Source organism: Pimephales promelas, chromosome 2 (genome assembly GCF_988280905.1).
Source record: "Pimephales promelas chromosome 2, fPimPro1.hap1.1, whole genome shotgun sequence".
NCBI classification, from domain to species: Eukaryota; Metazoa; Chordata; class Actinopteri; order Cypriniformes; family Leuciscidae; genus Pimephales; species Pimephales promelas.
The window spans coordinates 29,290,090-29,314,933 of NC_142770.1; the positions used below are offsets into that span (position 1 = coordinate 29,290,090).

The 24,844-nt window shown below is 42.4% G+C and overlaps 1 protein-coding gene across 1 annotated transcript; it reads left to right on the forward strand.

Moving 5' to 3' along the window:
• The first annotated feature begins 7,086 nt into the window (after window positions 1-7,086).
• On the forward strand, window positions 7,087-10,510 carry LOC148997128 (E3 SUMO-protein ligase ZBED1-like). The gene is made up of 2 exons (XM_089119418.1): window positions 7,087-7,566; window positions 9,905-10,510. The coding sequence occupies exons 1-2, from the start codon at window positions 7,087-7,089 to the stop codon at window positions 10,508-10,510; spliced, it is 1,086 nt and encodes a 361-aa protein (XP_088975544.1).
• The last annotated feature ends 14,334 nt before the right edge of the window (window positions 10,511-24,844 follow it).

A 24,844-nucleotide genomic window follows, 5' to 3' on the forward strand; every position in this document is an offset into this window, starting at 1 on the left:
ATCCTAAAAGTGGAGCGACGGCAAGCCAACACACAACCTGGCGCCATCTTGGGACGATTGCAACAGGTATCAAAATTTTGCTATCAAAATTTTGAAAAAAATGAGCAGTATTTTAAAATTAAAAGTAAAATTACACGTAAAATTAAAAGTAAAATTAGAAGAAAATGCTGTAAAGGGAAGAAGGGGAAGTGGTGGGGTGTTGGAAAAAGTAATGTCGATTTTGCAGGAGGATGAGGGAAGAGGGAGGGAAGACGTCAATGAGGAAGGCACAGAATGGACTTAAGTTTTTGGGAAGGGGAGGGGTAAAGGGAAAAAATATTCTGAGCAAAAGGGGAGCTTATGAGATTCGGATGGGAAGCAGTCTGTTTTTCTTTTCCCTAGTAGGAGTTTTTTATTTTTTATTTTTAAATGGTACATTTAAAGATGGCTACCCTGAATGTAAGGGGCTTAAAAATGACACAAAGAAGGACTGCAATTTTCCTTTCTTTAAAAATGTCACCACTTGATGTTTGTTTTTTGCAAGAATGCCATCTAAAGTGGGACATGGGGCCTTCTTTTTGGGGAGTGAGGAATATCAATGCAGATGGGGTGGGTATCTTATTTTATTCATGGGATTTTGTTATTGAGTCTGCTATTGTTATCATTCCGGGGAGGATAGTGGTAGTGGATGTGAGGTGGAGAGGGATTGCTTTTCGCTTTATCAATGTTTATGCACCAAGTAATTTGGGTGACAGGGAGGGGTTTCTAGATAGCTTAAATGCTATTCTGTATACTAATAGGCTGCTAGTTTTGGGAGGGGATTTTAATGTGTCGATGGACAATGATTCAGGTAGTTTGCTGGCTCTTTTGACATCAGGGTTCTTGCTACGTGATTCTTTCCGAGGGGCGGGGCGGGGCGGGGGGGGGGGGGGGGATCCCACTTTCACTTGGCAAAACAGTAGGCAGATGGGGGCACGTTTGGATTATATTTTTGTGCCATCTCATGTTAAGGTGTCTAATTACATGCAAGCACCCATGTGGTGTTCAGACCACTGTATGGTGGGAGTATGGCTAGAAGTAGGAGGGGAGGAGCAGGGAAGGGGTGTGTGGAGGTTCAATACTTCCTTTTTGAGTGACAAAGCTTTTTGTATTGCCCTCTTTAATTTGGTGGCGGGGTGGAAAAAATTGCAAGGTTTGTTTCAGCCACAAGGGGATTGGTGGGAGGGCTTCAAAGAGAGAGTAGCCTATTTCTGCCGTAGTTGGGGAAGGGAGAAGGCTAGAAGGAAGCGGGGAAAAATAAGCAAGTGGTCAGAAGAGCTTCAAGCTCTTTGGACAGAAGGTGCATTAGGATCAGCTGAGGGATGGGCCAGGGCTAGAGAATTGCAGGATGATTTAAAAAAAAACATTTTTGGCAAAGTCTTTCTTGCAAGGGTCAAGTGTCCAAAAACGACTCTATGATGAAAAGCCAACCAGTTTTTTCTTTGCCACAGTGCGAGCCAGACAAAGGAAAAGTTACATAGAGGGTCTGAGGGGTCAAGGGGGGTGCAAACTTCAGTAAAGGGGATGTTGGATGTAGCTGAAGGTTTTTATAGAGATTTATTTAGTAACAGAACTCCTTCAGTTACAGCATATGAAGAGTATTTGGAGGTTTTGGAAGGGGGTTTAGAGGAGGAAGAGAGGACTGCACTAGAAGGGAGGCCTCTGACTTTACAAGAAGTTAGCTCTGCGGTGTCTTCTCTTAAAAAGGGCACGTCTCCCGGATGTGATTGCCTTCCAGCTGCTTTTTATGAGGTGGCTTTTCCGTGGATAGGGAATGAGCTTGTGGGAGTGTATGAGGAATGCCTTAGAAGAGGTGAGATGATAGCGACAATGAGAACAGGACTGGTGTCGCTTCTGTATAAGAAAGGGTTGAAGGAAGAGTTGGGAAATTGGAGGCCAATTACCTTACTTACTACAGATTACAAAATTTTGGCCAAAGTTTTGACAGCAAGGCTGAAAAGGGTTATAGGGGCGGTTATTCAGGCAGATCAAACATGTGGGGTCCCAGGCAGGTCAATTTCGTTTAATTTGGTTCTAGTTAGAGACATAATTAGTTGGGCAGAACAACGCCAGCTTTCTTTAGCTATCTTGAGTTTAGACCAGGAGAAGGCTTTTGATAGGGTTAGTCATAACTTCCTGGAAGCCACATTGGAGCGGTTGGGGTTTGGGCCAGTCTTCAGGGGTTGGGTTAAATTGCTTTATAGTAAGGTTTTTAGTAGAATAGGGATAAATGGACATTTTTCAGAGAAGGTAGAGCAGCTAGGGGGAGTAAGGCAGGGGTGCCCTTTGTCTCCCCTGCTATATGTTTTGTCTTTGGAGCCTCTGTTAGCAGCTCTGAAAACAGTGCCTTCTTTCACAGGTGTTCATTTGCCCGGAGGTGGGGGAACATGTGCAAAAGTGGCTGCTTATGCAGATGATACAACCATGTCTTTTGGATATGTCCAGGGGCCAGTGCATTTTGGAGACTAGTAATGCGATGGTGGGATAGATGGGGAGGGCCAAGCATTTCTAGGGATCTGGTGATATATGGGGTGGGTTTAGAAGGGTTTGTAGAAGAACGTAGGATAATTATTTGGAGCACGATTTCTGAGGGGAAACATGTTCTTTGGGAATCGAGAACAGTTTGTTTGAGGAAGCAGATTCCTCGGATAGAGTCAAAGAGGTTATTTTTAAGTTTACTTGGGAAAATGTCAGCGGAGGTTAAAGCTTACAAAGTGTGTTATGGGGAAGAGGTGACTAAGAGGGTATGGAGAGGGCTGCAGAGGGTGGGAGTGGGGTAAAGGGAGAGTGTTTCTTTTTGCCTTTTTCCTTTTTTAAGTTAGGGATGTTAGGGATGCACCGAAATGAAAATTCTTGGCCGAAGACGAAAACCGAAAAAGAGGAAACCAAGGCTGAAAACCGAAAACCGAAACACCGAAAGAAATTATGCCAATTATTAGTATCATTGCATTTATGGCTATGACTGTGTACAAACTTTACTAAAATCAAGGCATTGCAATTGCATAAATTAATATAACATTTTCAAAGAATAAATCAATTACAAATTATGCAAATATTTATTTAGCACAATGCACAGTGTAAAATAAAATTCAAACTAAAATGTTTAACTTGACCCCACTCATGTGTACACTAAATAATAATCTACTGGCCTGCAGAAAGGTTTTAAAATGAAATGTTCTCTCAAAAACAAAGCCGAGCACAAACTTCTCATCACACTAGCACCCAGTTTGCATGTCTAAATTAGTTACATTTTAAAAATGTAGCATACAATAGCATAAAAAGCCTTTTTAAATGAACAATGGTCCATGTTTAATACAAATGTACATGAAACTTAATGAAACATGTTTAGTGAATGTAGAAAATATTTAAGAGAGCATTAATTTAGTTCTATACATACATGTTCCCAAATATACATTTTTTTTGTAATGTCACAAGTAATAATCTCAGGGTTTACTGGGTTTTACATGATTATTTTTGTATTGGTGGTGGAATACTAAAAAATAAACATTGTCATGTATTTATCTGTCTTCTTCTCACCGATTCCTGATGGTTAGAGGACAGTTACTTGAGTCGTCCCCTGTCGTTTCAAGGAATAGTACAACAAAGAGCGCGTCAAGTATAAACGCCTCGACCGTTTGGAGCGGTGCACGCGCTGTTTGTGGAGACTCGCGCTGCCTTGTTTCGCCTGCCTCCGCAGCGCAAGTCTTATTTATAATTTTTAATTGTTTCTGTAAATAACCATTTAGGGTATTTTGTTACGGAAAAAGCGATTGACTTTTATTTTGAAGTTTGGTACTGAAATGGTTAACTTCCGGTCTTTAGCTGCGCGCTTTGTTTTGCCTTTGGATAAGCGCGCGCTCTCCTGTCTAGCGCAGTTTATAGCATCTAGCTTGTTATACGGCAATTATTTTGACACGAAGCTGTGGTAAACGTCGAATTAATACTTGCAGCCCCTCCGAAGAGGCAAAAGGTATGTTAAATATCAGTTGATAAAGATCGTTTTGTCTGTTTATATGCCAGTTTTTGCACAAATGTAAGACCGCATGTAAATGTGAACTATGTTAGCTGATTAGTACATGTTTTTGTATACATTTCAGCTCTTACGTTGGTAATATGGTGAACGGATTACGGTTCATAAAGATTAAACATCATAAAACCATCAGTAAAAGTCTCATCCTTGATCGGGGGGCATGCTACAGTAAGAGCTTCACCTCAGTGTGCTACATCGAGCGGATGCTAAGGGCGACGGCGCAGGTAACGAGATACAACACGGAAAATGGACAGCATAGAAGAGCAAACACGTAAGCTACAAACTGAAATCAATGAAATGAGAGATTTATTACATCAAGGAGATGCATCGAGCATGTCAAGGCAGGAGTTAAAGGACGACATTGAACGCAAAGAAAAACAATTAGCCGAACTCCATAAAATGGAAGCTGTAACCGAGTCATTACCAAGGCGTTCAGAACGGCCTAGTGTGTTAACGGAGAAAATGCTAGCCTACCAAAAGGAAGAACTGATTAAAAGGGATAAAAAACTGTTGAGTCTCTATGAACAATGGAAAGGACTAATCAGATCATCCAGAGAAAGCCTAAAGTCTGACTTATCAGAGCACAAGTTGTGTGAAATGGCCGACGAGATTGAAAAGGGTTTGAATCACATGATGAAGGTGTACAGTGAAATAAGAGAGCGTACTGTGCCATCCCCTAACACAAGACGAAAAATGGACTCTTGTGAAGCAGTAACTAAGGACATTATGAAAATTCTTAATGAACGCATAATAGCAATAGACGGTGATTTTGAAGCGGACAGAGAAAGACAACGCCTTCATCAGCTACTCTCACACCAGTACGCCCGCTCCATCTACGGTACCGCCTCTCAGTCTAGCGTCGGTAAACAGTCAGACACTTCAAGCATCGCTGCCAAAAGGGTTGATGCAGCCGCGGAGTTGGCTGCAAAAGAAGCAAAATATAAAATCGTGCAAGAGGAAATTAAACAGAAGGAAAAACTGAAAGATATCCAATCTGAACTTGACCGTCTAAAGGCGGAAAAGGAAATGCAAGCTGCTCGTGCAAAACTTGAGATCTACGACAGAGAAATGAACATGGATACGGACAATCATCAAATTCGACCGAACGATATGCCTTTGTCTGTTGACCACCAATCTGTTCATGAAGCACCAGCTCCCTCTAGTGGCATACCTCTATTTATGCCACAAAACAATGTATCTATCCATATGTCAAATCACACGGTGAACAATCCAAACCCTCAAATTGTTGCTCAAGCACCTCCCACGGACATTTCCCAGTTGGCCCAAGCAATTCAAAACAGTATATCCATAAACAGAATCCCAGTGCCAATGCCTACAGTGTTCAGCGGTGATCCAATTAACTACATTGAATGGAAGGCTTCATTCTCTTCACTTGTAGATTGCAAAGGCATCCCACCAGCTGATAAACTTCACCTGCTCAAAAGGTACGTCACAGGCCCAGCACAAAAATGTCTTGAGGGCACATTCTATCGCAGTGATGAAGAGGCATACAGGGACGCATGGCAAAAGCTTGACCAACGTTATGGACCGCCTTTTGTTGTCCAAAGAGCTTTTAGAGACAAACTGTCAAAATGGCCTAAAATAAGCTCAAAGGACGCAGAAGGATTAAGGACATTTTCCGACTTTCTAAATGCATGTCTCCTAGCCACACCATATGTAAAAGGCCTAGAGATACTTAGTGACTGTGAAGAAAATCAAAAGTTGCTGCAGAAAGTTCCTGACTGGCTAGCAGCCCGTTGGAATCGCCAGGTCACAATCACACTTATGGACGGCAAGGATTTTCCCTCCTTTAAGGACTTTGCACAATTTGTGGCAGTTGAGGCAGAAATCGCATGCAACCCAGTCACTTCTTCGTACGCTCTTCTCTCTTGCAACTCATCCTACGAGAAAAGGACCACAAAGGACTTTAAACCAAACAGATCTACACAAGTCTTCACAACGCAAACCACAGTACAGAACAATCAAACAAGGAAAAGCAACACAAATTTAAAGGGACCCTGTATGTTTTGCAAAGATGAAAAACATCAGTTGTCAAGGTGCCCTAACTTTGCAGATCAGCCCTTAGAAGAGAAGCGCACATATGTTAAGGACAAGAAACTGTGCTATGGATGCTTAAAGGTAGGCCATAACGCCAAAGATTGTTGCCATCGCCACACTTGTGACATTTGCAAAGGAAGACATCCCACTTGTCTACACAATGAAAATCACAAGACATATGAAAGGTTTCGAAGCTCTGACAACACCGCTCCAAGCACTACAAATGAAACCACGGCAGTCATAGCTCTCAACGTTACTAAGGTGGGTCAGTCAAGTAGCACATCCATGATCGTTCCTGTATGGGTGTCTACGGTTCAGAGCCCGTCTAAAGAGGAATTAGTTTATGCACTTTTGGACACACAAAGTGACAGCACATTTGTCTGTGAAGAATTAAGTAACCAGCTAAGAGCGGACGCTCATCCTGTAAAGTTAAAGCTAACCACCATGCTGGGTGTTCATTCTATTGTTAAGAGTCACAGAGTAACTGGCCTGCGCGTGAGAGGTTATGACTCTGACATTTGCATGGACCTACCCCCCTCATATACCAAAGACTGTATTCCAGACAACATACCCACTAGTGACACAGCAAAACAATGGCCCCACCTGACAGAAATTGCTGACAAGATGCCACCTCTTTTGAGTTGTGATGTTGGACTCCTTATTGGATTTAACTGTCCCAGAACTTTAGCTCCAAGACAAGTTCTACTAGGAGAAGGTGAGGAGCCATATGCCATCCGCACAGACCTAGGGTGGAGTATCGTTGGAGGCTCCACACCAGCGCTCAATGAAACTCAGTCAAGTTTGTGTCATAGGATCACAATAAAGGAATTACCCCCTGTAACTCCCATGGACGTGATTAATGTGCTAGAGTCAGATTTTAAGGACACGAAGGCAAGCGACAAAACAGTCTCACAAGAGGATCTCATCTTTTTGGAAAACTCAAGGAGGGATTAAGGAAAAATGAACAAGGACACTGTGAGATGCCTCTGCCATTCAGACAAAGACCACACTTGCCCAACAACAGAAAGCTTGCTGAAATCAGACTCGGACACTTAAAGCGAAAGTTCAACAAAGATGAAAAGTACAAAAGCGACTACATAACTTACATGAATGACATTATTGAAAGGGGTGACGTTGAAGAAGTCCACAATGAAGGAAAACAAGGTGAACGATGGTACATTCCCCATCACGGGATTTATCACCCCAAAAAGCCCACTAAACTTCGTGTTGTGTTCGACTGTTCAGCCAAACACAGTGGTACAAGTCTCAACGATCATCTTCTCCAAGGGCCAGACTTGATTAATAATCTCACAGGCATCCTCCTACGGTTCAGACAACATCCTATTGCTTTAATGTGCGATATAGAGAAGATGTTCCACCAGTTTCACGTCCAGCGGTGCGACAGAGATTACCTGAGTTTTCTGTGGTGGAAAAACGGCAACACAGAGACACAACCACAGGTATGCAGATTGAAGGTACATCTTTTCGGAGCGAAATCATCCCCAGGATTAGGGCTGGGCGATATGACGATATATATCGTTACCGCGGTAGAAAATGTCAGCCGTAACAGATTTTTTTATTCCGTGTATACCGCGAAATGCAAATAAGTGGGCGTGGTTAACTCACATGCAGGGTGCGTGAGGCTGAGCGAGACGCTGCACATGAGACTGATCAAGAAGCTGCGGGTTTCTTCGTTTGAAACATGGAGAAAGATCGAGCACATGAGGAGGACGAGGACCCACGCAACAATCCCGAGCAGGAGATGTTATTAATCTTGTTATTAAAAGAGGTGCGACATCTGTGGTGTGGAAATGGTTTGGGTTTGCAAAGCCTGACAAAGACCAGAAAAACGTGATTTGCAAACTATGTAAAGCTAATGTGGTCGCTAAAAGCAGTAGCACATCTAATTTGTTTCATCACCTCAAAATAAAACACGCACGTGAATATCTTGAAAGCCAAAAGATGCGCCACACATCAAGCGGTCCGTCAACCTCTGGTGCTAACACCAAAACAAAGCAATCACCTCAGATTCAAACTAGTTTGGCCGAATCTTTTAATAAAGGGATCGCGTATGAAAAAAGCTCAAAGAGATGGAAAGAAATAACACAGGCCATTACGATGTATATCTGTAAAGATATGGCGCCAGTTTACACTGTGGAAAAGAAGGGGTTTCGAGACTTGATCAAAACCCTTGATCCGAGATATGTGATACCAAGCCGAAAGCACTTTAGCGAAGTTGAATTGCCACGATTGTACGGAGAATGCCGAGGTAAACTTCAACAGGAGCTTGGCAATGTTTTATACTTCGCAACGACAACCGATTTGTGGACGAGCCGAACTACACAGCCGTATATGAGCTTAACAATTCACTTCATCAATAACTGGACATTGAGGAGTACATGTCTGCAGACTTCCTACTTTCCTGAAGATCACACCGGAGAGATGATAGCGCAAAGCTTAAAGGAAGCGCTTCAGTCATGGGGATTGCAAGAGGAACGTCAGGTCTGCGTCACCACTGATAATGCCACAAACAACATCAAAGCACTGCAACTAAATGACTGGACGAGGTTACAGTGTTTTGGCCACCGTCTTCATTTAGCCATTGGTAAGTGTATATTAAAAATTACATTTCTAATAATAATTCTTTATCAATATTTTTAACTTTATCATTCATTATCTTTACATCTTTTTCCTAATTACACTACCGTTCAAAAGTTGGGGTCAATACTTATACAATACTTTTTTTTAAAGAAATTAATACTGTTTCCAGAAAAGACGCATTACATTGATCAAAAGTGACAGTAAAAACATTTATTATAATAACGAATAATGCAAAATATTTCTTTTTTAATTGAATGCTTTTCCCTTGAACTTTAAATAAAATTAATCACGGTTTGCACAAAAATCTGAGGCAGCACAAATGTTTTCAAATGTGATATTACACATAAATGTTTCTTTATTATCAAATCCTCATATTAGAGTGATTTGTGAAGGATTATGTGATGCTAAAGAATGGAGTAATGATGCTAAAAATTCAGATTTGATCACAGGAATAAATTACACTTATTCACATAGAAAACTGATGATTTACATTTAAATAATATTTCACTATATTATTGGGTTTTTGTATTTTTAATCAAACAAATGCAGCCTTGGTGAGCAGAAGAGACTTCTTTTAAACATTAAAAATCTTACCAACCCCAATTTTTTAACATAAAGTGTATATAACATGTTATTCATGTTGTTAATCTTGTTAATTCATTTTAATTATAGAGAGAAATATTTTAAACATATTTAAATGTATGCTACCTGAAAAGTGTGATTGTCAGCTAATAATACTACAGCATGCTTATACATACACCTTTTCCAATGTATCTAAATAGAGAGAGGTGTGAAGGTGCCCCAGGTTGATCGTGCAGTTGGGGTCTGCAAGAGAGTCGTGTGTGCCTTCTCAAATACTTGGAAAAGACAGCGTGAACTGGCCATTGCTCAGGCACAACTCGGATTGCCTGCTCATAAACTCATCACTGAGACTCCAACCAGATGGGCCTCCAGGCAACAAATGATCGAAAGGGTCATAGAGCAGGAGAAAGCTCTCTAACACAAGTTCTGCAAGCTGACAAAAAGACCAGACATTTAGCTCTAACATGGCAGGACATGGATGTTCTTGAATCTGTGAATAAAGCATTAAGCCCTCTTGTGGAGTTCACAGATGCCTTGTCTGGGGAACAGTATGTGAGTGTTTCATATTTGAAACCTGTGCTTCATCTTTTCAATGAGCAGGTTCTTAAGGCATAGGATGATGATACCCAGCTCACCAAGGACATCAAGGTGCGGATTCTTGACTATTTGAATGAGAAATATGCAGACCAATCCACCCAGGAGCTGCTTGACATGGCATCCCTTCTCGACCCTCGCTTTAAAACCACATACATAGAAGCAGAGAGAGTGAACTACATGAAGGACAAAGCTGCAGCAGAGATGGAGAATCTTGGAGCAGAGCAAAGAATGTCTGCAGAGGGAGCGTCATTGCCACCAGCCGAAGCTCCTGAAGAAATTCCTGCTAAGAAAAAGAAGAAGAGTTTGGGAAGCTTCTTCAAAATAAAATCACGTAGATGCCAAGATGTCCCTCAGTCAGAGAGAGAGTCCATTGAAATGGAGCTTAACAGCTATTTACAGACAGTCGAAGTTGATGGTGAGACAAACCCCCTGGAATGGTGGAGGCAGCACGAGGCCAATTTTCCAAGAGTGGCCAGCCTGGCAAAAAAATATCTCTGCATCCCTGCCACAAGTTCCCCATCCGAGCGGGCTTTCAGCACAAGTGGGAATATCATCACATGCCGCAGATCAGCACTAAAACCTGAGATGGTTGACCAGCTTGTATTCCTTGCTCACAATTTGTAATTGTTTTGTTTGAGATTCTTTTTTGAGCAAGGAAAAATTATTATATTTATTTTTTTCTTATTTATTGAAGCGTTTATTTTATAATATTTGCTGCAAAAAGATTTTACAGTTTTACTTTCAGCAAGAAGTGATTACTTGGTTTTAATATTTTATACAAGATGCTTTTATGTTTGTTTGTTTGTTGTTTTTTTGGGGGGGACATAGTAGTTTTATTCAAGTCTTTACATATGTATATTTTCTGCAGTATTTTCCCCTTGTTACTTAAGTGTTATTTATTTTATAGCCGTGAGAAGATTACTTGAGGAAAGTTATAAGATCTGTCCACATCAAACTGTGTAATGTGGAATACTGTGAAATTTGTTATATTATGGTTCATCTAAATGTTGAGTTTCTTTCATTTACTATATTTATCAAGTTCCAAATAAAATAAAAAGTTATCAAACAATGTGAAGTACTTTTCTTTTGTAAAGTATTTAAGTTTATTTAATATATAAAGCCCTATTAGTTGAATTTCCAGAAAAGCAACAAATAAATAACTATATCGTGATGTATATCGTTATCGTGAAATAAAATCACTCATACCGTGAAATAGAATTTTGGTCATATCGCCCACCCCTACCCAGGATGTGCAAATTACGGACTAAAGTATTTGGCTAAAGAACATTATCACACACACTCCGTAGGATCTGAGTTCATGGAAAAGGACTTTTACGTGGACGATGGAGTCACAAGCACAGACACAGTTGAAAAGGCAATACAGCTTGCACAAGAGGCCACAGAGATATGCAAACAAGGAGGTCTCCGGCTACACAAATTTATCTCAAATAGCCCTGCTGTTCTAAGAAGCATCCCTCCATCTGAATGTGCAGTAGAGACAAAAACAAAGGACTTAACATTCAAGGACATGCCACAAGAAAGGGCCTTAGGCATCCAATGGAACATTGAAAGGGACTGTTTCAGATTTGACAACACTCTAAAAGACCAACCAGCAACACGTCGAGGCATCTTGTCTACTGTTGCATCCGTCTACGACCCCCTTGGCTTCCTGGCGCCATATGTGCTTAACGGAAAAAGGATCCTGCAGGAAATGTGTCACCAAGGTATCAACTGGGACGACTCCCTGCCAGAAGCACTGAGACCAAGGTGGGAGAGCTGGAAACGTGACTTTGCCAACTTAGACAAGGTAAACATAACTCGCTGTTACTTTCCTGCTAGTTTCGGAAAGCTTAAAGAAATAGAGTTGCACCACTTTTCGGATGCGAGCACGAGTGGTTATGGACAATGCACCTATTTAAGAGCCAAAAACTTTAAGGAGGAGGTTCACTGTGCGTTGGTAATAGCTAAAGCCCGTGTTTCTCCTACCAAGCTGATGACAATCCCCCGACTCGAGCTAAGTGCAGCTGTAGTTTCAGTCTCAGTTAGTAACATGTTGAGAGATGAACTCTGTTACACTCAAGCCAAAGAGTATTTCTGGACGGATTCAAAGGTTGTTTTGGGGTACGTAAACAATGAGGCACGTCGCTTCCATACTTTTGTAGCGAACAGAGTCCAAAAGATTCGCCAAAGTACAAACCCTCAGCAATGGTTTTATGTGCCATCTGAAGAGAACCCAGCCGATAGTGCGTCTAGGGGTAAATCGGTCACTGAGCTTCTCTCATCCAACTGGTTCACTGGACCCTCCTTTCTCTGGGAGAGGGACCTGCCCACAACGCAACGTGTAGAGCTGGAACCAACTCTTGGAGATCCAGAAGTCAGAAAAACACAAACAATTCTAACCAAAGTCACAGAGACATTCAGCCTTGCAGAACGTTTGTCCAAGTTCTCATCGTGGTCCAAAGCAGTCAAAGCCATAGCACGTCTCATAAGAAGGGCCAAGAAAGTCAAATCAGATGCGCCGGCTACTGTGAGTGAACAAGAAAATGCGGTACATGTCATCATTCACAATGTACAAAAACAAACATATGGAAAAGAGATAAAACTATTAAACAAAGGCAACCAGCTTCCACATCACAACAAACTGTTCCACTTAGACATTTTCAGGGACACTGACGGTCTCATCAAGGTTGGAGGTAGACTTTCATCTATCAAAGACTCTTTCAAACACCCTGTTGTGATTCCAAAGGAACATCATGTGACCAGACTCATAATAGCTTACTGTCACAACAAAATAAAACACCAAGGAAAAGGCTTTACCGTAAACGAAATCAGATCCAGTGGCTACTGGATCCCAGGGATGAGTAGAACCGTTGCCTCTTTCAGCCGCCAGTGTCATTTGTCGCAGACTCCGCAAAGCTCCGGAAGGTCAGAGGATGAGTGACCTACCTGCGGAACGCTTAGAGCCCTCTCCGCCCTTCACATACTGCGGAATGGACTGTTTTGGCCCTTTTGTAACTACAGAAGGCCGAAAACAACATAAACGGTATAGACTTTTATTCACTTGCTTTTGCTCTCGCGCCATTCACATCGAGCTTTTAGAGGACTTATCCACTGACACATTCATTAATGCATTAAGGTGTTTCATTGCTATCAGAGGTACAATTCGCCAAATCCAATGTGATCAGGGAACAAACTTTGTTGGCGCAAAGAATGAGTTTAAAACTGCCCTAAATGAACTGGACGCCCAAAGACTGAATACTTATCTGTCCCAAAACCAGTGTGACTTTGTGTTGAATGCACCTCACTCCAGCCATGCAGGTGGAGTGTGGGAACGCCAGATAAGAACTGTCAGAAGTGTATTGAATACTACTCTGTCACTTGCGCATGGTAGACTTAATGATGCTTCATTAAGGACTCTTTTTTATGAAGCTATGGCCATCGTCAATAGCCGCCCACTGACGGTAGACAACCTTAACAACCCTGACAGCTTGGAACCACTTACCCCCAACCACCTGCTCCACATGAAATCCGGCACAACACTGCCTCCACCTGGTGCCTTTACAAAGGAGGACCTCTATGGAGCAAAGAGATGGCGTCGTGTGCAATTTTTGACTGAGCAGTTCTGGTGCAGGTGGAGGCGTGAATATTTGCACAACATTATCGCTAGGCAGCGCTGGCACTTGCCAAAAAGAAATCTGAGAGCAGGTGATGTTGTGTTGGACATTGATGAACTGTCACCCAGAGGTGAATGGAGACTTGCCAGAGTTCTAGAGACTGTTAGCGGCAAGGATGGACTCGTGAGAGGAGTGAAAATCTCCTTTGGAGATAAGAGACTGAATAACAAAGGTCAACGCAGTAGTAAGCTTTCAAGTGTAGAGCGCCCTGTGCAAAAGCTAATTCTGATATTAGAATGTTCAGAAGTTAATTAAGAGGAATGGTTATTTCATGTTGAAAATTCTTCATTGCTGTTATTGTGATAACAAACTTTCATAATTTGGTGGGAGTGTAAATAACCATTTAGGGTATTTTGTTACGGAAAAAGCGATTGACTTTTATTTTGAAGTTTGGTACTGAAATGGTTAACTTCCGGTCTGTAGCTGCGCGCTTTGTTTTGCCTTTGGATAAGCGCGCGCTCTCCTGTCTAGCGCAGTTTATAGCATCTAGCTTGTTATACGGCAATTATTTTGACACGAAGCTGTGGTAAACGTCGAATTAATACTTGCAGCCCCTCCGAAGAGGCAAAAGGTATGTTAAATATCAGTTGATAAAGATCGTTTTGTCTGTTTATATGCCAGTTTTTGCACAAATGTAAGACCGCATGTGAATGTGAACTATGTTAGCTGATTAGTACATGTTTTTGTATACATTTCAGCTCTTTTACGTTGGTAATATGGTGAATGGATTACGGTTCATAAAGATTAAACATCATAAAACCATCAGTAAAAGTCTCATCCTTGATCGGGGGGCATGCTACAGTTTCATTCACCTATATCTGCTCTAAACTCCGGTTGTGAGTGGGTCAAGAGCGGTGCGCGCGCTGTCTGTGGAGACTCGCGCTGCCTTGTTTATACTTTCGCCTGCCTCCGCAGCGCGAGTCTCCACAGACAGCGCGCGCACCGCTCTTGACCCGCTCGCAACCGGAGTCGTCGTCATGGCGGCGCGCATTGTTTAGAGCAGATATAGGTGGATAAACAAGGTTTCCGTCTCATCACGGGTTCAGATACACTGAAATACGTCCACACCACAGACATGTTGCTTCAGACAAGCACGTGCAGGTCGCGGTTTCTGTTTGCATCATCACAACATTTCGGCCGTATTGTTTCGGTGAAAAAATTTTCGGCGGCCGAATATTCGGTGCATCCCTAGTTCATCGTTTCTCGGCCTTTTGGCTAAGATCAAGTGTCTGGTCCTAAGGTAGAGACAGCGACCGCCTCTTGAAGGTTTTTTCCGGCTTGGGTCCTTCAGTGACTTGAGCCTCACACTTTTGAGAGGTATATTGATCCAGCTGCTTTAATTCCGGTTCAGTTTTAAGGTAAGACCTTTTGATCTATTTATTTATTTATTTATTTATTGTTTTTTAAAGTTTTATGCTGTTGGTACCTCCACCATGCCGGCTGTCCGTGCCGGCGTGCGGAGGCACCACAGCGTGCATTTTTTATTCAAAGAAGTTGAGCGGAAGCTCCTGGGGATGTCACGTCTTGACTTCTCCAGGAAGCTGATCCAAAAAACTCTACATTTTAAACCTGAGGATCTGAATTGTATCGTGACTCTGCCCCTGAACAAAGGATTCGATGTTAGTTTTAGAGTGGTTTCCCACCTGAATGATTTCTGGCACAGATTTGAAGCAGCTAAATCCCAGTTGTCCATGTTTACTGTTGAAAAGCTCTCTGACAACACACTTAAAACTGTGATTGTTAGAATGTTTAATGAGACAGTGACTGGGGAGGACATTTGTGTCTGGCTGGGCAGATTTTGCACATTTCGAGGCCAGCCAGTCAAGGTTTTAGATGAGGATGGCAATAGGACATGCTCCTGGCGAATTCCCATTAAACAATGGGAAGACGCTGGGGGCTACCAGGGCCTGAAGCATCTGCCTTCTATGATTGTGTTGGGAGAGAACAGAGGCTACATACACTACCAGGGTATGCCCAAATTATGTAGGAAATGTGAAAAGTTTGGGCACTTAGCTGAAGCATGCCAGGAAATTATATGTGGGAAATGCAGAGAAATTGGTCATACTTTTGAAGAGTGTACCAATGGCAGGCGGTGCAACCTCTGTGGGGAGTCATCCCATCGCTACAGAGATTGCCCAAAAAGTTTTGCCAACAAACTTAAAAGACACAAAACTGCCGCCCCACATGTGGAAGAAACAAGAGAACAAAGGAAGGAGGAGGCGGCCCCTGAGGTTTTGGCGGGAAATTCTATTTCAAAGCCAGCCTCAGGGAGAGGGCAGGAGGAAGGAAGTGGGGCGGCCACAGGGGCGGAGTCAAGTTTTAACAGCGAACAGAGTGAGGAAGCCATTCCCGAAAATGAGAAAAGTGACAACAAAATGGAGGAGCAGGATGCAACGGCTTCCTCACTCTACACTGTATCTGAGGTTAGCGTGGTGGATAGTGGGGGTGAATCCGAGGGTTCACTTCCCAATGCTCAGGTGCAAAAAAGGTCTGCGAGATCTCCTCTGCTTCAAACGGAGGAGAAAAGGCTGCGGGCATCGCACTGGCTAGATAATACCTCTTTGTTAGATCTAGACCGTGTGTGGCCCGCAGATTCTCCCAATGAAGTCTCCTTTTTGCACGTTAAGCTAATAACATCGTCGCCGAAGGATCCACAAGAGGTCCTCTCTGTGGACTCCGAGGTGACGAGCATTTGCCCTCCTGATCCCAGTTTTTCTGGGGAAAAGGAGAAGCAAGTGCTACATGACATAACATGATTTTAATGTAACTTTCTGCAGTCTTTTGGTTTCATTCTTCTATTAATGCTTGTATTTTTAACCATACTTCTCATGGCCCTCACTATCTCTACAATCAATGTGAGAAGTGTGAGGTCTACTCTGCGAGCACAGAGTGTGTTATCCTTTTTAAAAACTTTTAAGTCAGATGTGTTTTTATTGCAAGAATGTGGTTTGCCTTTTTTAACAAATTACAGGATGTGGGAGGAGATTGGGACCCCAGTATTTTCCATTTGGAGTGGGTCCAATTTTAACAAAAATGACGGTGTTGCTATTTTAATCAAAAATCCCAACCTTTTGGTGAAGGGCAGCACTGTGGTGAGGGACAGGCGGGCAATTTTAGCAAATCTGACTTTTTTAGGTAAGGATCTTAATATTTTAAATATGTATGGTTTTACTGGAAAAAATAACAGGTATGAGCTTTTAGAAGATCTGCAACCCCACATGCTAGGCAGGGCTCCCCTAGTGGTAGCAGGGGATTTTAATTGTGTTTTATCAAAAAAGGACAGAAAGAGGGTAGGAGAGGATTTTAAGGTCGACAAGACATCGGTTTTATTACAAAATATAGTTAAAGATTTTAAGTTAGTCGACTGTTTTAAAACAATGCATCAAAGAGAGGAGGGCTTCACCTGGTTCAGTGGTGACGGTGCCAGAGCCTCTCGAATTGACTATGGGACATTTTTACAAGGGACCTCCCGCCGACCGATGCTACATTGACCCCCCTCTTTTTTTCCGACCACATGATGCTGTCTTGCACTCTTTTAATCCCTCTTTTTGTGATTTTAACCTTTTAGAATTGGAAAAAGCTTTAAAGGTGCATTGCGCAACTTTTCATGTTAAAAATAGCCGTTTTCTAACCCATACATGCTTAAACAATCGCCTGATGGGCTGAATGAGCCCTTCTTTGATCACTGCGATCACCTCTATAATCCTGTACAGTGAAATATATAAGAGGGATTCGGGCTCGAATCGGAGACTGGGCGTGACGTCATGCGCGTTCACGCTCGCCTGGCTATGTCTGGCAGGTTCGTGTAGCTATTCGCCGCCGTTCTCCCTATCAGAGAAGACCACTTGAGCGACACAACTCTAGTCAGCTTTCCACAAAAGTAGACGATGGATTCAAAGGGGCTGTTTACACCTGGTCACTTCATGCGTTTTCTGTGATCGGATAGCTATTCGATCGTGAAAAGACAAGGGTGTAAATGCCCTCCGAAACGCATTCGAGACGGATTTGAATCCGATCGCTCTTGAGGACGTGGTCTGGGCCGCATTCCAGACGAAACTGGACAAGTGTAAATGCATCTGGCTGTTGAAACCAAGCTATAGGTTAGCTCATGTTATTTTAGTCATATATGACGACGCGCATCACCTCAGATGAGCAGCTGAGCCCCTTCATCAAGTCAGCGCCGAAATCTATCGCAAATCAAAGTGAAAGTAAGTCGCAGATGCTTAACACTACCATCTTCATTAAAAGTAAAGAAATGAACTGATCTTACCAGGCCTGTTGCCGATCTCTTATTGCCGTCTTTGCTGATTTCGAAATTAGCCGATGATAAATAAAATCCAGCTCATATCTGTTGCTTTCGGTGACGTGCACTTATTTAATCTGTATATGGCGCGGAAAGAGACCGGCTTGTAGTTCATTACAAACCCCAACGCAAACTCCACGTGAGACAGAAAATAAAACTTCAGTCTGTCCAGTGCCAGGCGTCGGAATAAGACGAGAGTCGACATCGGGAAGCTTTCAACAAACGGAGAGATCTCCGGTCGGCTCTAGGGCTCAAACGGGTCCTATACAAAGTGATAACTAAACGTGTTTCCATAATAATTCAATCATAAGTGGATACAGTAAGCACATGGAGATCGATGGAAACAAAAACCGAAGTTTTCTACTATTCCCGTTTCCCCCTCTCACACACATGATAAGTGTGTAATTTACTCGAATGCCTTTCCTTTCATATATTTTAAATGACTTGCAGATTTATTACTGGATTACCTCATTATGACTGTAACAAAAGATGTGTGCCGCACAGTGTGCTCCCTAGGTTATAAACAGCTCGTGCAAACGTGCGTATGTGTGTGTGTGTTCCTCCATGAACGCGCACAGCTCTGGTTGCAGTTTCGCTTGTCGCCAGAGGGGGCGTAGTTCTGCAAAAACTCAGAGACTTGCGTTTAGCTCCTTTAAAGGGTTGTAAGAAGGGGAAGTCCCCGGGCATGGACGGACTCCCCTTTGAGTTTTACCTGACTTTCTGGGACATTTTAGCACAAGACTTACTTACAGTTTTTAAAGAATTTGAGACTCTTGACAGACTTCCAGACAGCTTTAGAGTAGGGATAGTTACATTACTATACAAAAAAGGAGACAAGACTGACTTAAGAAACTGGCGACCAATCACTCGTTTAAATTATGATTGTAAACTTTTTAGTAAGATTTTAGCTACACGCATGTCAACTGTTTTAGAGGACGTAATCCACCTGGATCAAGCTTGCACTGTGCCCGGCGGCAGGAAGATCACGGACAGCCTGGTTCTGATTAGAGACGCCATCTGTTATGCGAGAGACAGAAACATTCGGCTTGTAGCCCTAAATTTAGATTTCAAAAAGCTTTTGATCGGGTCTCGCACCAGTACCTCTTTCAGGTACTGCAAAAAATGGGCTTTCCAGAGAGGTTTATAGCTTGGGTGGGACTGCTGTATGAGGGCCTAAGCAGCAAATTTATTGTAAATGGGCATCTTTCCAAGGCTGTAAATATCCACAGCGGTGTCCGTCAGGGGTGTCCTTTATCTCCCCTTCTGTATGTGGCTTGTATTGAACCACTGGCACAGATCTTGAGGGATAAATGGATTAAAGTACTAGACATCCCAGGAACTGGTGGACTGACGGCGACCTGTGTTTTATATATGGATGACGTGACCCTTTTAGCGACTGACCTTTTATCAGTACGAAGAGCAATGGACTTGACTGACTGGTACGGTCGGGCCTCGGGCGCCAAGCTTAACAGGAGTAAGTCCGAGGCCCTGCTCTTCGGGCCGTGGGGCGACGTGGACACAGGAGGACTAGATCTGGATTTTAAAGAAAATGATTTGAAAATTTTAGGTGTGAAATTTGACAGGGAGGGTGGAGGACAAGGAAACTGGACTGACATGTTAGGGAAAGTTAAGGCGGGCATACACTGTGCGATGTCTGTGCGATTTCAGCAAGGTACCTACTCACACTGAACGAGTAAATCGCATGCGATGCAAAGCCAAAGTTCAGGTTTTATGTGCTCACACTGTACGGTCCGATCGTCGAGCTGCGACTTCACTGCTGACACTATACGTGTAACATCTGCGATAACCCCCTGGATTGCGCCTATTTACGTGTATGTATCCAGAGATATTGTCAAAACAAGCATCTGCTATCAGTATCAAGATGATTTAGTATTTTCAATTTATGCATTTAATTATTATTATTATTATATTATCATTATTAGGGGAGGCCTATAGGCTAATTTTACTATTAAATTGATCCGCTATTATAATTAATTTGCCACGCAATTATTCTGCCCTCACAAAGCGTGACTGTGCTCCATTAGACAGATAGTGAACAGATTGAAATAAAGTCCCAAGGCGTAACTTTTCTTGGTGATTATTCTTTACTGTAAAACTGAAATACAAATAATAAAACATGTAAATATATATTACAGGAAAACAATACAATACTGTTGGATAACAGTCACTGATTGCTCTTAGTTCAAACCATTCTCAACCAAATTCGTTTCGAAGTTGTAATCAGTTCAATCACTTGTATCAATAATCATAACCTAATTATAGTGGAATAAACACGTTAATTACTTACAGTCAAATGTTTTCCCAAGGCTGAACTGTTAGAAGATCGCATTTCTAAGCTGTGCTGCGATGCTTTCCTTTCTCTATTGCGTTCTGAACATGTCATAACATATCCGCAATTGTGCTATCAGATCGCTATTTCAAAATAAAAGTCCCGGAGGAAAATTCACAATATAATGAATGCAATAGCAAAATAAAATACACAGAAAAATACAATTTAAATTTTTTAAAGTCAGCACACTCCCCGCATGGAATAATGAAATTATGCCACTACTTTTCAACAATCAAAAAAAAAAAAAAAAAAAAAAAAAAAAATTGTTTTGCTTTCAAAGTCTTTGATAAAGGTCTCTATAGTTTCTGAGAAAAGAGGACAACTATTTCTGAGATTGGTCTCAGAAAGAATTTAATGGTTCCTTGGTCAACAATTTTCACCTCCACTTTTCGAACCATTTTGTCTGCACTCGGAAAGGTTTTTACAACAAGTCCAACAGGCCAGTTGTTCCTTGGTGCCTGACTTTCTTTCAAAAGTACAACGTCCCCAATATTCATATTTGGTCTTTCATCAAGCCACTTTTTACGATTTTGCAATGTCGACAAATACTCCCTTCGCCATCTTTTCCAAAAAGTATCCGCAAGACACTGCACTTGTTTCCATTGCTTCAAATGAAGATCAGCTGTGTCAAAATTACCCTCAGGAGCTGAAACTGCATCTCTTTTCTGTGTCAATAACAATGCTGGAGTGAGGATTTCAGGTGCTTCTGGGTCTGTAGACACTGGTACTAAAGGCCTGGCATTTATGACTGCCATAACTTCCGCCATTAGAGTCGCCAAAACCTCATGTGTGAGGCGTGTGGGTTTTTGAATCAGCATACCATCCAGAATTCGTCTAGCAACTCCAATGAGCCTCTCCCAAGATCCCCCCATGTGAGAAGCATGGGGTGGATTGAAAATCCATGTGCATCCTTTGTCCTTAAGATAATGATTTACCTCTGCATCGCTAACATTGATCTTCAACTCTTTGCAGGCACCAACAAAATTAGTCCCTCTATCAGAGCGAAGTAGTTTTGCTGGACCACGGATGGAGAAAAAACGTCGCAATGCATTGATGAAACTTGGTGTAGACATAGACTCAATTAACTCAATATGCACTGCCCTGACAGACATGCATACGAATATCACTGCCCAGCGTTTTGAATCCGCACTACCACCTCTTGTCCGCCGTGTGACTACACTCCATGGGCCAAACACATCAATGCCCACGTTAGTAAAAGGTGGTTCAGAAGACAGCCTATCTGCAGGCAAGTCTGCCATTCTTTGAATCTGCAATTTCCCTCTGAGCTTGCGGCAGATAACACAGTTGTGAATATAGTTAGAAACGAGACGTTTGCTTCCTATTATCCAAAATCCCGCTGCTCTGATGGCTCCATCAGTAAAATGGCGACCCTGGTGTGCTACCTGGTTGTGATAGTGTCTTACCAGGAGGGTGGCAACATGATGCTTGTGTGGGATAATGAGAGGATGTTTTTCGCTTTGAGACAGGTCTGAAGAAGATAGACGACCTCCAACTCTTAGCAACCCATTCTCATCAATCACAGGATTTAACTTTCGAAGAAGGCTTTGTTTTGCAAGGACCAGCCCGTTTTTAAGACACTCAAACTCTTCCTTAAATATTTCATGTTGCACACTGTGTATGATTGTATGCTTGGCTTTTGTCAACTCACTCATGCTACAGGATTTGGTGCAGTTATGCCAACCTTTACACTGAGTGTCATCTGTTTTACCAGAATAGGATCTTGCCACATGAATTAGTCGAGCTATTGACGTACAAAGAGCTTTCCAGCTAGAGAACCTCTCAAATCTGTGAGAGGTTAGTTGAGTTGCAGAAATCTTGGTAGCAAGAACTGAAATGTCTGGTCGAATTTCAGCATCAGGTTCCACCAATTCAAAGGTCTCAGTCAATTCTGGAGCATTGCTCTGAAGCAGAAATTGTGGCCCAGAAAACCAATGTGTATACTGTAAGCGTTCCGCTGACACAGCTCTGGTGGCAAGGTCTGCTGGGTTGTTGTTGGTATTTACATAACACCACTGGTCAGGATGTGTTGATTTCCTTATTCGAGTCACCCGATTGGCTACGTATAAATAAAATCTCTTTGTGACATTATGGATATATCCTAAGACTACCCTGCTGTCTGTGAAGAACCGAACTGAGTCCATTTCCTCATCAATCTCATCCCTGATCGTTTCATACATTTCCACTGCTAGCACAGCTGCACATAATTCTAGACGAGGTATGGTGTGAGCTGGACGAGGGGCTAACTTTGCTTTCCCCATGACAAACCCAACTTGACATTGATTATCCGCATCAACTACCCTAAGGTAAGCTACTGCTCCTATTGCAACCGTGGAGGCATCTGAGAAGAAGCACAGTTCTTTTCTTTGAGTAGCAGACAGTGGAACAGGTACATGGCCTCTTAATCTGCAAATGTTCCAATGTCATTAGAGAATTTCTCCATTCATTCCACTCTCCTTGTCTTTCTTCCGAAAGAGGTGCATCCCAATCGTTCTGTTCGAGTGAAAGTTCTCTGAGTAAAGCTTTTCCTCGCACTACGACAGGAGCAAGAAATCCAAGTGGGTCGAATAGACTGTTCACTGTGGATAAAATGCCCCTTCTTGTAAATGGCTTCTCTTCTTGACTCACTTGAAAATTAAAGCTGTCAGTCTCCAAGTTCCAAGAGAGACCCAGACTGTGTTGAACAGGCAAATCATCAACCCCTAGGTCTAAGTCCTTCAAGTCTTTGGCATGATCTTCTTTAGGAAATGCTTCCATCACGGTTTTGCTGTTGGATGCAATTTTGTGTAATCTAAGATTTGACTCTGCAAGCATTTTTTGTGTGTTTTTGAAGAGGTCAACGGCTTCCTCAGAAGTGGAGACTGAAGTCAGCCCATCATCAACATAAAAATTCCTCACAACAAAGTGCTTGGCACCGGAGCCATAATCATTCTCTCCCTGCAACGCAGCTCGTCGCATGCAGTAAATCGCCACAGCAGGTGAAGGACTGTTTCCAAATACATGGACTTTCATCCTGTACTCAGTCACCCTTTTGTCTAGGTTGTTGTCCTCATACCACAAAAACCTTAAATAATCTCTGTGGTCTTCGCGCACTACAAAACAATAAAACATCTGCTGCACGTCCGCTGTCACTGCAATGCTCTCTTTTCGAAACCTCATGAGAACTCCAAGGAGTGTATTATTTAAATCAGGTCCACTGAGTAACACCTTGTTAAGGGACATGCCTTCAAATTCTGCACTTGAGTCAAACACAACCCTGATTTGGTCAGGTTTTTGCGGATGGTAAACACCAAACATAGGAAGGTACCAACTCTTTTCTTCTTCATCCACAGGAGGGGCATGCTCTGCATGGTCATTGTCGAAAAGTTTTTGCATGAATTCAATGAACTGACATTTCATCTCAGGTTTTTTATCCAGAGTTTTGCGAAGTGATGTGAGGCGTTTCATTGCCTGATCTCTATTATTTGGCAAACGAGACCTTGGGGAGCGAAAGGGTAATGGTGCGACCCAGCTGTTTGCAGAATTCTGGAATACCTCTCTGTCCATGACTTCTAAAAAAACTTTATCCTCCACAGACAGCCCAGGCTTGTCGTCATCTTGTGTTCTTTGGAAAACTGTACAACCCAAGTTATCAGTAGTTTTCCTTGCACCTAATTTTACATCATATTCTGATGACATGTTAAGATGCTTTGGTATCTCACCAATACATTCCTTCACGTGAATCTGTTTTGGGCAAGGGGTGAGATATGATGTGCGACCATTACTGTGCACGTGTGTCCGATAGACATTTACACTCAAAGGGCGATGTGCTTTTCCCAGACACACTTCCCCAACTATCACCCATCCAAGATCCAGTCTCTGAGCATATGGAGTATCATTTGGTCCATTGATTTGCTCTCTAACTTTGTGTACCCTCAGAATATCTCTTCCTAAAAGTAACAGGATAGGAGCATCAGGATCAACTGAAGGGATTTTATTCAGAATTGGCCTTAGGTGAGGATAATGCTGAGCGACATCCGGAGAGGGAATCTCTGTTCTATCATCTGGCAGCATATCACACTCTATCAAGGTTGGCAATGAGAGTTTTGTCAGTCCATCTATCGATTCCACCATAAAGTTTATGGCTCTCCGTCCAGAAGTCTGATTTACCCCAGCACATGTCTTAATAGTGTATGGGGCGAAGCTGGCTTCAATTTTGAAAAGATTGAAAAACTCTGTCTTGGCTAAAGATCTGTTACTTTGCTCATCCAAGACTGCATATACCCTGACCGCTTTCTCTCTTTTGCCAGCAGGATACACTGTCACCAAACAAATTTTAGAACATGATCTTGCATGATCAGAGTCACCACATATCTCTGTGCATTTTGAAGTAACCGAGGTAGGTGGGATATCAGTCTGCTCCCCGCATTGCTCTTTCTCCTTGATAGGCTTATCTGGAGTTAGAACAGGTGGATCGGAGTGCAGAGCAGCAACATGTCTTTCACTATTACAGTCAGAACATCTGATTGGTGCTTTGCAATATTTTGCAATATGCTTGGTAGAGTCACAGCATCTGAAGCAGATACGATTTTCTTTTAGAAAAGATATACGCTCCTCTATCGGTCTCTCTCTAA

Excerpts from the sequence above, each read along its gene's own strand:
- LOC148997128 (XM_089119418.1), top strand. The coding sequence starts at position 7,087 with ATGCCTCTGCCATTCAGACAAAGACCACACTTGCCCAACAACAGAAAG. Across the intron at positions 7,567-9,904 it reads ACACAGAGACACAACCACAG|GATGATGATACCCAGCTCAC; the intron begins GTATGCAGATTG and ends CTTAAGGCATAG.